Source organism: Nomascus leucogenys, chromosome 8 (genome assembly GCF_006542625.1).
Source record: "Nomascus leucogenys isolate Asia chromosome 8, Asia_NLE_v1, whole genome shotgun sequence".
In the NCBI taxonomy this organism is placed as follows: domain Eukaryota; kingdom Metazoa; phylum Chordata; class Mammalia; order Primates; family Hylobatidae; genus Nomascus; species Nomascus leucogenys.
Genome location: NC_044388.1, coordinates 103,368,190 through 103,383,578, shown reverse-complemented (window position 1 = coordinate 103,383,578; position 15,389 = coordinate 103,368,190). Strand labels below are relative to the sequence as shown.

At 43.6% G+C, this 15,389-nt stretch overlaps 1 protein-coding gene across 2 annotated transcripts in view; it reads right to left on the bottom strand.

Moving 5' to 3' along the window:
* GARNL3 (GTPase activating Rap/RanGAP domain like 3) overlaps positions 1-15,389 on the bottom strand; it is a 169,055-nt gene that overhangs the window by 138,236 nt on the left and 15,430 nt on the right. For both annotated transcript variants that reach the window (XM_030817844.1, XM_030817843.1), the window contains exon 2: positions 10,831-11,001. In XM_030817844.1, coding sequence (XP_030673704.1) covers positions 10,831-10,973 — 143 coding nt within the window. In that variant the 5' untranslated portion in view covers positions 10,974-11,001. The remainder of the gene's footprint in view (positions 1-10,830; positions 11,002-15,389) is intronic.

Genomic DNA, 15,389 nt, shown 5'->3' with positions numbered 1-15,389 from the left:
AGAGATGCTGACCAACTCATTTCCCACCCACCAGATGCCAATGAAAGGTATCTTCTCTACAAAATCCCATGAAGACATCTCACCTCTGTCTCTTTCACTGGGTTAGAAGAGACTTCAGAGACTTCCAGGTCCAGAGACTTAAGGACCTTCTAATGTCTAATCTTTTATCTGCAATTGTGTGTCCTTTACCAGATACTTGAAAAATAGCCATCCAGTCTCTACTGGCACACTCTCAGTGATAAGAAACACCCCCACAACCCAGGTCCTCCCTTCTTCCTGTTAAACAGATTTTTCTATATTGAGTTGAAATCCATCACACCTTTATCTCCACCAGCTGGTCCTACACCTACACCCTTCATCTTTTCTTAACTTCCTCATCATCACTCCCACACCCCCAACCACCTGCCTAGTCTGGCACCACTCCCTGCTCAGCACTCCAGCCATACTGCCTTTCTCCTATTCCCTTCCATTTGCTGAGCTGCCCTTAGCACCTAGAATGCTCCCTCCAAACTCCTCCTTCTTCCTGACTCTCCCTCCCAAACTGGGAATTACAAAGAGGGAATCTGATTAACACCCGCCTCCCCACCTACAATTTAAGCTTCACAATGGGTTCCCTGTTTTCAGTACTGAGCCTAACCACCTAACATACTATCTGGAACAGACTTAGTTCTTAGTAGGGTTTTGTTAAATGAAAGAGTGAATGAATGCAAGCAAGCCAGCCAGTCCTTTGGGGCCATATAAAACAAGTTAAAATCACTTGTATAGGAAAGCCCTTCAAATATCTCAAATATCTGAGGACAGCCATCATGCCCCCTCGGTTTTTTTCCTTCTGTAAAGGAGGCTGGGAGTAACAGGGGAGGGTGAGGCCAGCTATACTGGGGAAGTGTCTAAAGAAGGGACAGGGCAAACACACAGACCAGTTCATAACTTTCTGTAGGGTCAGGCCCATGAGACAATCCCTTGGCTCACAATCCCACTAACAGCTGAAGTGAACTGCCTTATACAGCATATTCATGAAATTTGTTTTTGAGTCAGACATAAAAATGCTATAAATTTTGCCTCAGGTTCATCTAAAAAAATTCATTTCAGGGGTTAATACAATGCCACTAATGTAAGTGAACAAAGAAAATACTGTGGGAGCAATCACAATGAATAAATTGTGACATGGCTCACTAGCTGTCAGTTCACGATGACATTCCCCATGTCTAGAGATTGATGTTTCTCAATACATAGATAATGCAATTACGTGGAACTGACTGGCACCATAACATTAAAAAATCAATCAGCTACAACTGTCAAAATTCATCCCACTGTATATTTAAGATATCTGCATTTTACTGCATGTAAATTACAGCTTAACAAAAAATTCCAAAACAAAGATTACATACAGAAAATATAGAACTCTGAACTTAAACTTAAATAAATATGTACATGTGTAGAGAAATTATATGTGCGTAAATGTTGCTTGGTATCTACTTAGCCCTGTCTGACTCACCACTAACTCACTGCTTGATCTTAGGCAACAAACATCGCCTTCATGGACCTCAGTTCCTACAACTATACAATGGGGTTTGTTGGTTTGATTAATGAATTAACTCAACAAATATTTATCATCATAGTGTCTTCCCATCGGATTTAATGAAAAAAGACATATGAAGCACTTATTGTGGTGTCCAGCTTACACAATAAATATTTGAATAAAAGGCTGTGTATCCATGCTTCTCATCAACAACAGAGAAGAAAAAAGGTCTCTGTAGATGGCTAGGAGCAAGCCAGAATTTGCTGGAGTCTACAATTTTGTTGCTTTAGGAACATAACCATGAGGGAAGAAAAACTTCCTCTACCCTCTTAGTTCTTTCCCTGAGGCCTGCAAATTTAACTGGAAAAAGACAGATTGACAGGAGAAAAAGTATACAAGTGTTTTTTATGTTTAATTTTATATGCAGGGAGGTTCCACAGAAAACAAATAAAAATCCAAAAAGGCACTTACACTGGGGGGCTTATATGCTATTTTGACAAAGGGCGATAAATTTGGGAGAAATGACTAGACAAAGGAAAAAGGGTTTGGGGTTTCTAGGGCTGGCAACTTATTGGAAGGTATATGTGGGAGAAACTAACAGTAGTTAAAGATTATTTAGTAGAGTTTGTCTCATCTCTATCTCCATCTCTGGTGATAAGTGTTGTTCTCCCCTTGGTGCAGTTAAGGGGAGGGAGCATCTTCACAAGGGGAAATTTATGCCCTGCTTTTAGGCAGATAGAAAAAGGGCAGAGAGTTCTTCTTGTGTCTGCTTTTTTTCAACTGCCTTCAGCTCAAAATAATCCTTTTGCCAAAGTGGTGTATTTTGGGGTGGCATATTCTGATCCCTCTCATTGCCAATACCAATATGTGAGAAATTCTTAGTCTCAAACATAAAAATAAATGTTGTGGAACTGACATGAATTTTGCCTTAAGGGATTGGGAGGCACAGAGCTACTTTTCAAATGGTCTCTATACTGTATTCCAAATTTCTGGACCAATTTAGGTCCACTCCATGTTATCTGTGCTCTGTTTGTCTTCAGGCACATTCAGACCACGTAGTGGAAGAAAAGCAGCTTACTCTGTGCTTTTAAGGTCAAACTATATTTTTGAAAGATTTTCTAAAATATTTACTTCACTAAGCTGCTCTGATTCTGAGATACTCTCCTGAAAAAAAAAATTATGAAATCAATGGTGATTGAGAGTGATGAGGGAAGGGGGGATGTTCTTCAAAGAAAGCAGAATAATAGATAAGCCAAACTCATGGAAATATAGGAAGCAAAAGTATTTGAACTAAGAACATTTATTACTATAGGAGATGACGAGAAAACAACCAGCCTGTTTCTAAGGACGAAATTAGATTTATAAAAATGAGTGCTGGCTAAGGTGAATTTAGGGCAGGGCAGCCCAAACAATTGCCTTTTGCCTCTTAAAAGCACTGATTAAAAATAGTAATACTATCTAATCCCTATTTATAGTGTGCCCTTATGGTGTGCTGTACTGTACTTTGAGATAAGGTTAGCACCAAAAATGGGTTACTGGTCCTTGAGGAACATGAAAGTTGAAAGACCTGAAGACTGGAATAGTCAAAGGAATAGAATTCTTAGTAATGGCATAACCTCCTTGAGGAAAAATGATTACTTTTAGCAGTTATTCCTGCAGGGGATGCTGAGCTCAACAGTGAGCAGGGCATCCAGAAAAGGGCCAGGACGTCCTGGCAGGGAGCGAGACCATCCTCCTCCCTGTTCTTAGGGCACAAGGAGCAGCAACAAACGAGTTCGGTTCTGTGCTTGCAGTCTAGGAGCAGCATCCTTAACTCTGTGTCACCTTGAATGGTGAAGATCCACATCCCTCTCCCTTCAATTCAGTCCACCTCCCTCCCCGAAAATCTCGACAGTGCCTGAGTCTTCACATATTAGCTCTGTTCTAATGACTCTCCAAACCAAACCTCCAACTTGAATCTTTCTCCCCAACTGCAGACTCAGACTTCAAAATACTGAACATGGTTCCATGGATACCCCAGCAGCCCCCAAAATATCATGTGCCCCTAATCAGACTTACTGCCACTCCTGCATTCCTGACTCTGTTAGCAGAGGGGCTGCCTTCTTACCAGTCACTCAAGCTACAAAGTTCAGAGTCATCTCCCATGTCTTCTCTCACATTCCACATCTAATCAGTCACCAGGCCTGCTACTGCTCCCACCACCACGTTGCTTTTGAAACATGTATGACTGTATCTATGTATTTGTATTTTATTATTTAAAGATATAACACATTCAGTTGGTTCAAAACTCAGAGTACACAAGGCTGTACAGGAAAAAGTCTCCCCAACTTCTGCCTCCCAGCCCCCATTTCCTCTCCCCACAGGCAACCTTTATTTTTTCTTGCACAACTCCCAGAGGTATTGTATGTATTTAAAAGAAAAAGAAATACATCTTCCCCTTTCCCCTTTTTTGTGTAATGGTAGCACACTACACCAATCCTACTCCTTGTTCTTTTCATTTAATGTATCTCAGCAATCCTTCCAAATCAATAACAAAAAAGCTCTTGTATTCTTTCTTTTTTTTTCAGACAGAGTTTCACTCTTGTTGCCCAGGCTAGAGCCCAAAGGCGCGATCTCGGCTCCCTGCAACCTCTGCCTCCTGGGTTCAAGCGATTCTCCTGCCTCAGCCTCCCGAGTAGCTGGGATTACAGGCGTCTGCCACCACGTCTGGCTAATTTTTTGTATTTTTAGTAGAGACAGGGTTTCACCATGTTGGCCAGGCTGGTCTCAAACTGCTGACCTCAGGTCATCCACCCACCTCAGCCTCCCAAAGTGCTGGGATTACAGGCATGAGCCACCACACCTGGGCCTCTTGTATTCTTTCTTATATTGAGTAGACATACCATATTTTACTTAACCAAGCCCCTAGTTAAATGGTTTTCAATAATGATGCTGCAATGCATAATCTTTTATTTATTTATTTATTTATTTATTTATTTTAAGACAAGTTCTCACTCTATTACCCAGGCAGAAGTGCAGTGACACAATCATGGCTCACTGCAGCCTCAACTTCCTGGGCTCAGGTGATCCTCCCACCTCAGCCTCCCAGGTAGCTGAGACCACAGGCACACACCACCATGCCCGGCTAATTTTCCTGCATCTTTGGTAGAGATGGGGTTTCAGCATGTTGCCCAGGCTGGTCTTGAACTCCTGGGCTCAAGTGATCCACCCACCTCAGCCTCGCAAAGTGCTGGGATTAGAGATGTGAGCCACTGCACCTGGTCCATAATATTGTATATGCCATTTTTCACATGAGAATACTCGTAGAATTCCACCCTGTCATAGTTTCTTGCCCCTTCTCCCCTTTCCATTTTTACTTTCTTTACTTTAGCTCAGATCTTCACTGCTACAGAGGCCTTCTAACTGGCATCTCTACTCTAGTACCCTTAACTTACACACAACAAATAGTAAGCATTTTTTACATGCCAGGTACTCTATTAAGACAGGGAAGAAAAAGGAAATAAAAAAGAAAACCCAGCCCAAAAATCCTCACCTGTCTCATAGTCGTTGGAGCTTTGGGAACTTATTAATAAACAAACCCTTTCTTGCCTTTTTGGAATTAGTTGGGAATTAGTGACAGGAGTCAGGCAAATGAAAAACAAAATACTGGCCAGGCGCGGTGGCTCATTCCTGTAATCCAAGCACTTTGGGAGGCTGAGGCAGGCAGATCTCTTTGAGTTCAGGAGTTCAAGACCAGCCCGGGCAACATGGCGAAACCATGTCTCTACCAAAAATACAAAAACATTAACTGGGCATGGTGGCATACACCTGTGGTCCTAGATAATCAGGAGGCTGAGGTGGGAGGATCACTTGAGCCCAGGAAATGGAGGCTGCAGTGAACCGAGATCACACCACTGCACTCCAGCTTGGACAATGGAGTGAGACCCTGTCTCCAAAAAAAAAAAAAAAAAGAAAGAAAAAAGAAAAAGAAAATAAGAAATTTCCTTGCTGTCAGTGTTTCATTGACAAACAAAGCTGAGTTCAAAAGCAAATGGGTTTCCTACTACTTCCCAGAAGTTTAGACCCTGGGGCAACCCTCCTGTGGGAGAGTCTGATCTGCAGACAGGCAGACACCTGCCAAGTTGGCTGCAAAGGAAATAGTCTCAGGACTGTCAAGCTCCAACAGGGGAATGGAAACAGATGGGCCCCCACGCCTACCTCTAGAAGACTCGGGTGTATTTTCCCACATAGAAATAGGAGGCGAGGTAACACACAAGCTCTGTGGGCAACCAGATCCCAAAAGGAAGAGAGGAAAGAGGGCAGGGGACAAGTCAGCCACCCTTCCAACCTCTCTCCTCCATGGGAGTAAAGCAGAAGTTTCTAATGGAAACACAAGGGCAGGGGAATAGAATTCCTCCTAACAGTAAACTAAAAGCTTACTTTCTGGCACTTGTTTTAAAATACAGTAGCTCTACGCTTAGGAGCAAACTAGCTATTTCAAAGCTTCTGAAAGCTATTAAAAAGGGTCTAAATACAAACTTCACATGTTTTTACTTATTTGTGGAATTAAATATTAAAATAATAGAACTCACGGAGATAGAGAGTAGGAGGAGGGCTACCAGAGGCTGGGAAGGATAGTAGGGGACAGGGGGTAGTGGGAAGCTTTAATTAATGAGTACAAAAAAATAGAAAGGATGAGTAAGACCTAGTATTTGCTAGCACAACAAGGTGACTATAGTAAAAAATAATTTAACTGTATATTTTTAAATAACTAAAAGAGTATAATTGGGTTATTTGTAACACAAAGAATAAATGCTTAAGGCGAGGGATACCCCAATTACCCTGATGTGATTATAACACATTACATAACTGTATCAAAATATCCCAGGTATCCCATAAATATATACACCTACTATGTACCCACAAAACTAAAAACAAATAATAAAAAATAAAATTTTAAAAAATATCTAAATAACAAAATTGCCTACTATTTGTTAAATGCCTTGGTGACAAACTCAAACACATGGCAACTTTGCTCAAAAGATCAAAAAGTAAAATATGGACAGTAGGAGACAGGGAGGCTGGCAGGCATCAAGAAGCACGGGGAAAGGGAGAAAAGGAGGTGAAGGAATAGGAGACAACCATCTGACTTGACAGCATTGAGGCCCTGGATCTAATCAGCCCTGAAGCCAGATCCGTCCCTTTTCTTAGTTTGGGTTCCATGAACCCATACATTCTCTTTTTGGCCTAAGCTAATTTGAGTTGGGTTTCTGTCACTTACGACCAAGAAGCCCCTCACTAGTCCAGCCCGTAACTGGGCTCTTCAGTGTACACAACAGTGAAACTAATTTTCTAAAGCAGACATCAAACCACCACTTGCCTGTCTCAAAAGCCATTCAGCACCTCCCAATGACTCCAGGATTCAGTACAACATCTTGCACAATATGTCCCTCAATTTGACTTTCCAGACTTTCACTACTTCACCACACAAGAGGCAAACTAAGACAGCTGTTATTCCTCAAAAATGCGCTGAGTGTCCCTGCTTTGTGCCTTTGCCATGCCAATCTCACCATCTAGAATCCTCTCCTCCCCAATCTTTGCCTATTAAAATTGATGCAAAAAAAAAAAAAAAAAAAAAGAAGGAAGGTCTACTCCTTTCTCAAGGTCCATTTCACCTTCTCTCCAAGAAGACTTTCCTAAGTGCCTCCTGTTCCCGAAGATATTACTGTACCCTTCTTCAGCCCTGACAGCAAATTTTTTTTTTTTTGAGACAGAGTCTCACTCTGTTGCCCAGGCTGGAGTGCTGTGATGCAATCTCGGCTCACTGCAACCTCTGCCTCCTGGGCTAAAGTGATTCTCCTGCCTCAGCCTCCCACGTAGCTGGGACTACAGGCGCGTGTCACCCTACCTGGCTGATTTTTTGTACTTTTAGTAGAGACGGGGTTTCACCTTGTTGGCCAGGCTGGTCTCGAACTCCTGACCTCAGATGATCCACCCACCTTGGCCTCTCAAAGTGCTGGGATTAAGGGCATGAGCCACTGTTCCTGGCCCCTGATATCATTTTCTACATGATCTTTGCTTTATTCTATCTTATATTTTGTGCTTTCTCATCTCAGTGCCCTCTTATTAATGACAACACCAACTACTCAGCTCCCTGAGTTGAAGCTTTGAGCCTCACTTCCTCACCCCACAACCCACACGCTTACCAGATCCACTCTAATCTTTCTCAAAATACTTCCCAAATCAATCCCATCATTCCTGTTGCTCATCAGAACTCTTAACATCTACCTTCATATCTTCTGCTCTGATAGGTCTTCCTGCCACCAGCCTCATCCTACTGAAATCCAGTTGCCTACTGATGCCAATTATCTTTTCAACTTTCAAATCTGAGCATGCTATGCCACCTTCTAGAGAGTCAAGACCAATGGCTCCCACTCCCCAATGGGTTGATTTCTGTCTCCCTTTACAGGCTCATTGCCCACCACTCCCTAAGAAGCACCAACTTCAAAGTAGGTCTTTGAGGTACTGTGGTACCTAGTGTAAGACCCAACTTGGTGCTTGGTCAACTTCATTGGTGTTCTGCACTGGACTGTTGTTATATATACTTCACTGGACAGCAACGCGAAGCCCTGTGGATGCTGCCATCCCATAAATATTTTTCTCTTGATTGCACGCCTGAGTGTGCTGAGGTTAAGAGATGGGCACTGGACCAGACAGACCGAAGTATAATCCCTGTTCTGTCACTTCCAAGCTGTGTGTCCCAGAAAAGGCTGGGCCTCTGCACCCTTACTTGTAAAGTGGAGATAACAGCACCTATCTCATTGGGGTTTTGTGAATAAATGAGAAAATGCATTTAGGATGCTTGGGCAAGGTGCCTGGTACACAGGTGATCAATAAATATTTGTTCAATGAAGGAGTTAATGAACAGAAGGCCCACAAAATGGTAGTGGTTCTTAAAGACACATCTTTCCAGGGAACCCAATCTCCGGCTGCCTTGCAATTTGGTTTCAAGTCCGGCCCCTAAGTCTGGGGTCCAGAGCAAGGCCTGACTCCACCCATTTCTACATGCCGCTGGGTGAGATCAGCGGGTGAGGCCACGCAAGTCCAGAATCTGCCGCTGGGCTCCTTCCTAAGGACGGAGGTGTGCACACTACTTGGTCCTACCCGGCAGCAATCGCAGTCCCGCAGCCCCCACCCCGTGCGCGTGGCAGCTTTGCCATCCCTCCGGCCGCCAATCACCAGGGCTCGGTCTCACCCTGATCGGATTCACCAATAGGGCCGGAAGGCGGCCCCTCGGGGTGCTTCCGCTGTGCTCATAGGCTCTCCAGCGGTCCCGCCCGCCCCTGTTACACGTCATCCGCGCGGTGCACTGTGGGCCTTGCAGTCTGGAAAGGAGGCAACGCGGGCTAGCTGCATTGCCGGGACTTTAACTCCTGCTCCGAGCTCCAGCGCTGAGCGTCCCCGGGTTACCTCCAACCCCCCTCCGGACACAAATTCCTTCTCCTAATTAGTGATAAAGTGGGAAGACGGGGCTACCCACCCGCCCCACCTTTGGAGCTGACACCCTGGGTTCCCTCCCCTCCTCTGCAGTGGGCTGGGGCCACCGAGGACCCGCGAGACTACCGGGTCCATCTTGCTCAGATAATTCAGTATCGCCTGAAATTTGAAATTCCCATTTCAGATCAAGGAGACATTCAATATCTTATTCACCTAAGAGGCAGTTTCTGGAAGGTGCGGAAGCTCTGAAAAGCCAACAGTGACTCCTGGCTTCGCTAGTTTCCCTTAAGAATCCGCCACAGAACTGACCATCACGATTTTATCTAAACGATGTGACCTGTTTACATTCCAAACTGCATCACTTCTTAAGTGCATAAAAGCTGTCAATGGTGCCCATTGCTTAAGATGTAAGGTTCAGGCCCCTGAGCTAGGCATATAAGGTGCTTCATAATTATTTTGTATTTACTTATTTGCGGTTACATTTCTTAAAAGCAGCGTTTTTCAACGTCTACCCCACGTCAGAATCACCTGGGGAGCTTTGTAAAAATACGAGTTCTTGTGTCCCACCCTAGACCTCAGAATTTTGGAGGGACAGGGCAGACTTCTATGTTTTTAAAGCTACCCTGGGTAATTTTCACGTGCAACCCGGGTTAAGAACTGTTGGTTTACTGCGTATCAACACAGCCTCATGCATGTGAGCCTTTGCTTTGTGGCATCCTCGTTTTAAAGAGGTCTTCTTCCCTCTCTCTTGCCTCATCAATGCTCATCCTACAAGGCCAAGCTCAACTGTTATCCCTTCTCTTCCCTGTCCTCCAGCAGGTGATGGTTTCCTTTAGCACGTTATTCACGCTGCTTCTCCAGCATCACTGGCATGACCTGGTGACTTGTCTGTCTCCCTGGATAAGTAGGGAGTTCCTTGAGGGCAGACAAAGTGTCTTCCTTCACCCACTTCAGATCCACTGAATCAGAATCTCAAGGGGCAGGTCTCAGGCATAAATGACTTTTAAAGTCCCACTGGTGATTCTGATCCATGTCCCTATCGAGGAACTCGCTTCACAAAAGCACTGGGTACAGTAAGTAAGCATACAAATATTTGTTGCATTGAATTGATGAAGCATCTCATTTGTTTTGAAGTCAATCGTGTTGTTGCATCTGGCTGCCTTTGATTACCCCTGGAAAGCTAAGTACCCCTCTCTTGTATCATCTTTATTCATTTACTTATTCATTTATCCGAGTATTATCATACACCATAACAAAGGCCTGGGGATTCAGGAGTAAATATAAAAACACGGTTACCACCCTATAGGCCTTAGAGTCTACTGATGTATTAATTCTATTCTAGTTATTATTAAAATTTATTTTGTATTACATTGGAATGTTTTTGCTTCCATATACTATTTATATTCAAAGGTAGGTAAAATGTCTTATTCTCTAATATCCCCAGTAGGTTGCTGGCACAGAGAAGACATTCTGTAAATGTTTATTGAATCAAGGCAGCACATTTCATAGAGCTTATTACAATTTGTTAGTATTTATTTATGTGATTATTTGAGTAATGGCTATCTGTCCCATGTGCTGCAAGCCCACTGATGACAAGAACTGAATCTATTTTGCTCATAATGTCTGACACAGGACCTGGACGGAGTAGGTGCTCAATGAATATTACTAAATACACAAATAAGAACAGAAACGCAGTCTCCCAACCAAACATCCACTCCTCTCTCCCTCCCCACTATCCCCCCAAAAGTAAAAAGTATATTCTTCCTAAACATGGAGATTTCAAGCTATGGTGAACATAAACCCAAACTGAGATGATGCTTCTTTTACTTACTTACAGGTTGACCTGGGACTCTAGTTCAGGGTCTTTCGTTGGCCATGTCTGAAGGGGCTGGATGCCGAAGGAGAGAGACGACTTTGCTTTCCATAGAATGGTTTGTGCCATCTGACTCCCACAGGGCCCCTTCGTTAATGGGTCCATCAGTGGGCCTGGAAGCTGGGCAGCTGTCCTGAAGCAGAAGAGTTGGGAAGGGCACTAAGAGACAGAGAAGAACAGCAGGCCAATCCCTGACCTGCTTTACCCTCCTCCCAAAGGGCAGCCCCACTGGTAAGCAAGGAAGAGGGTGACACTGAAGCACCCTCAAGACCCAGGGGCCCCACCAAGACCGCATATGACCTTACTGCATCAAGGAAGCATTGGGCCATGGAACCATCCGAGTCCTGTTACATCCCTCAGCAATCAGTTAAGTCAGTGGAGTGTAAAATAAAAGGAGGCCCAGTGAGCATTTGAACAATCACAAACTTGTTTAGAGAAAGGCAGTATGAATTTGGTAAGGGAAGCTAAGTCTAGAATGCTTCTGGAGAATCACTGGTGGTAGGACTTCATGGCCATCACTGCGGTAATCCAGGAGCACTTGGTTTATCTTCTAATTTAAAAATCCAAGAAAAGCCATAAAAAGGGCCTAGACTGGCAACAACACTGGAGACAAGGACCAAAGCCCACAGTTCAAGAGTAATAGCATATAGTATATATAAGCAGTAAATGCTTGCTGAATTAATAAATGGCTTGTTCATGGGAATAAACTGAGAAATGCATTCCTGAGATGTGTTTGCTCCTTTCTCTGATGATGCATCAAGGAAGGTGGAAAAGGCAGTTGTGGGATGATGGGGCTACTTTGTTAGGAAATGCAAGCATCATGCTCCTTCTGACTGAAATTATTTTCTGAGCCAGTTGGCAGGGCTCTTCACTCACCTCTACCTCAATTGACAGACAAACAAGCCAGCAAAATCCAATTACTTGGAAATGGAAAAATAAAAAGCAATCCTATATAACACTTTGGTCAAAGGGGACTCTATAATGTCTTCTTAAGAAACATGTGACATCTCTGGCTGGAGTCGTGAGTGAATTTAAAAAAGAAAGAAAGAAAGACTGTGACAAGACAAAAGGCCTAATGGCTCAGAAAGGTTTTATGTATGAGAAGGGAGTGCTGTGAGGCTGGAGACCAAGAAAAGCGACTCCACACAAGTTGGGGCTTTGGAATCAGATAGGCACTGGCCACTCTGAAGGTTCTATAGTGGTGCCAATTAGACCCAAGGCTGCAGGCATATTAAAAAACAAACAACAACAACAACAAACCAGGCCGGGCATGGTGGCTTACGCCTGTAATCCTAGCTATCTGGGAGGCTGAGGCAGAGGAATCACTTGAACCCAGGAGGTAGGGGTTACAGTGAGCTGAGATCGCACCACTGCACTCCAGCCTGGGTGACAGAGTGAGACTGTCTCAAACAAAACAAAACAAAACAAACAAAAAACCTCAAAAAAGTCACCATAATGACCTGTGCCTAATGCAGGAAGGATTCAAGACTCACATAACCTCCTACCTGTCCCCTTTGTCTTCTCTCTTGCCAGGTCCCTCTGGTATTCCTCTTATAAATGATGACCTGGCTTCCCCCATCGCCTTTCCTGGGCCCAAGAGGCCACATGCTGCATACCTGACCCAGACTTCTAGGTGATCTCACTGTAGGCTGCCTTCAGGCCATTTATCTTGGCAGCAACTAGATAGACATCAAAGGCTGAAGTCGCCACTTATGACAAAGCGCAAGAAACCAGGGTTCTGTTATCAGTTGTTCTTTACCCAAAGGAACCCCGAGTTTTCTAAAACCCAGTGTCACTTGAGTTTACGGCTACCTTAGTGATACACCAACAAATAAATAACAAATCAGGGCTTTGGGATGAGAGACACTTTCTTTTTCTTTTGAACCTCCCAGATTTAATTACAAAGATAATACTTGTATGCAAAAGATTTATTAAGCAGTGCTCTCAAAAGATACCGATAAGGGAGTGGAGGAAGCAGGACAGGGAACGAGAAGAAACCCAGTGAAACTTCAGTTTCAGGCAGAGCCCTGTGGAGGAACAGCTTCCACGTGACTGACGCTGTGCTGTCCGACTTGGTAGCCACTAGCCACTACTGAGCAACTGAAATGGGGACATCCCAAGTGAAGTGTGTTATACACTGGGTTTTGAAGACTTAGTACAAATAAAAATGAATTTTAAACATTTCAATACTTTTTCACACTGATTACATGTTGAATGATATAAATACATTGTTAGAATGATTTTAATTAAAAAAAATTTTTTTGAGACAGGGTCTCACTCTGCCACCCAGGATGGAGTGCAGTGGCACAATCATAACTCACTATAACTTCGAGTTCCCAGGCTCAGGAGATACTCCTGCCTCAACCTCCTGAGTAGCTGGGACCACAGGTGTGCACCATCATACCTGGCTAATTTTTTAAAACATTAATTGTATAGACATGGGTCTCCCTGTGTTGCCCACAGTGGTCTGAAACTCCTCAGCTCAAGTGATCCTCCCACCTCAACTTCCCAAAGTGTTGGGATTATAAGCATGAGTGCCATGCCTAGCCCCTTATTAAAATGAATTTTAATGTGGCTACTAGAAAATGTAAAGTCACATATGTAGCTTGCTTTATATTTTGGACACTGCTGCTCAAGGCAACTGACATCTCAGACTTGTCCCCACCTGAGACAAGGGGCGAGGCTTCCATTTCCTGCAGCCTCAGTCACTGGCTGAGGGCCACAGGGTGGGAGTGAGGATGGGGTGCTGTAAAGGCCCAAGTGAATCCTTCAAGCTGTCTACGCATGTGGGGTGCAAGGGTGCAAAGGCAGTTCACCTGCGAGTCACCATTTTGAGTGCTGGCGGTGCATGGAACTCAGGATGGGAAAAAGAGCACAGAAACGGTAAAAGGACCTGAGAGCATCTAAGGGGACTGGCTGACGATGTCCATGACACCCCCCACCCCACTCCCTTTCCTCTTCAGTAGCTCCCTACCACTTCAGTAGTTTGGTCTCCTACCATTCTTTTCTCTATCTGCAAACCTTTATGCAATATATATGCTCAGACTATACAATGTTCTGTGACTTGCTTTTCTTTCTAAACTAGAGGTCTTATACATCTTTCTACATCAGTAAATATGCATGCATCCTTAATTTGGAATACTACAGAATACACTGTTTACATTCTTCTTAGCTTTTTAATCTTTAAATACTAAGATGATTTAATTGTCTTACCATGTTCTTTTCCAGCCCTTTAATATTTAAGATTTTACTAAAAATTTAAAAGGCTAGCCTTTTTAAACCTTTTCTCTCATTTAATTTTATCTTTTTGCCATCTTTACTCTTAGAGTTCTTTTTTTGCACTTTCATCTAATTCTTTGACTTCTGAAACTGTTCAGATTTTGTCTCATCACTGTTAATTTTAATCTATTTACTCATTTCTTTTGTTTTTTCTAGTCCTAACTTTCTAATTTTAAAAAATATGTTCCTCTTAACCTTCTGACATATTTTACCTTTATCTTCTCACTATTTAAAATATATAGCAGTTGAAGAACTTCTTGGAAAGAAGTGGAGTAAGTACTCATCTGCATAATTACTCCTTGGCGCTCTTGGAAAAAAGCAAAAAATAGCTCAATATATAAAGACAACTTATTGAAACAAGAGAGTGGGCAAACTCCATGCTAGAACTCTGAGATCTGCTACATATGATTAAGTGTAGACAAACTGAAAGAGATCATTGAGAGTCTGTACATCTCCCATAATGTGAGGGAAATGACCTGGCGTGTCCTGAAGGCCTGGCCAGGCTTGATTTGGAGGGGTGAGGACTGGCAGCAAGGGTGGGACTGGGCAGAGGGTTTCCTCTTCTTTTTGTTTTTTTTCACTGTCCCAGCTTTCTAATGAGAAAGGGTGACCTTCTGAAGACAGGCTGCAAAGAAGAGAAGGATAAGTATGTCTTAGGAGCCACTTAGATCTCTTGAAAGATATTAACCAAAGTACACGTGAACCTGCCCAAAGAAAAACTACAAGTCAGGGGAAATCACACTGACCCACAGAGGGTCTTGCCTTGAAGTGGGGGGTGAAGGCTGGAAATTCAAGGGAAGCCCTGCCAGGGGGGTCAGATACAGCACAGGAACAGGGAATTGGGTGGACTGATGGGAAAATGTGGGACTGGTAAGAAGAGATGGCACATTCCTATTGCCTCTGTACCCTCCCCACTTCCTGAGGCCAGACCTCAAGCTCAGGTTCTAAAAGAGAAGATCCAACCATTGCTCAGATAGAGCGGGAAGGAGTCTAGGTGGTTCCACCCACATTATTAGTGGATACGTGACCCAGGAGAGCTGCTTCTAGTCAAAGATGAACATGCAAGACTACCAAGCACAGGACCTATGAGAAACGGCAGCACTGGGCAGATGAGGAGTACAGATCAGGTGGTTTCCACAGGGAGCACATGAAAAATAAGACACCAAGAGAACAAAGGTTCTCTCAAAACGTCAAATACTGCAATAGGCAGATTTCACAAGGCTCTAGGATAAATATCCCAGA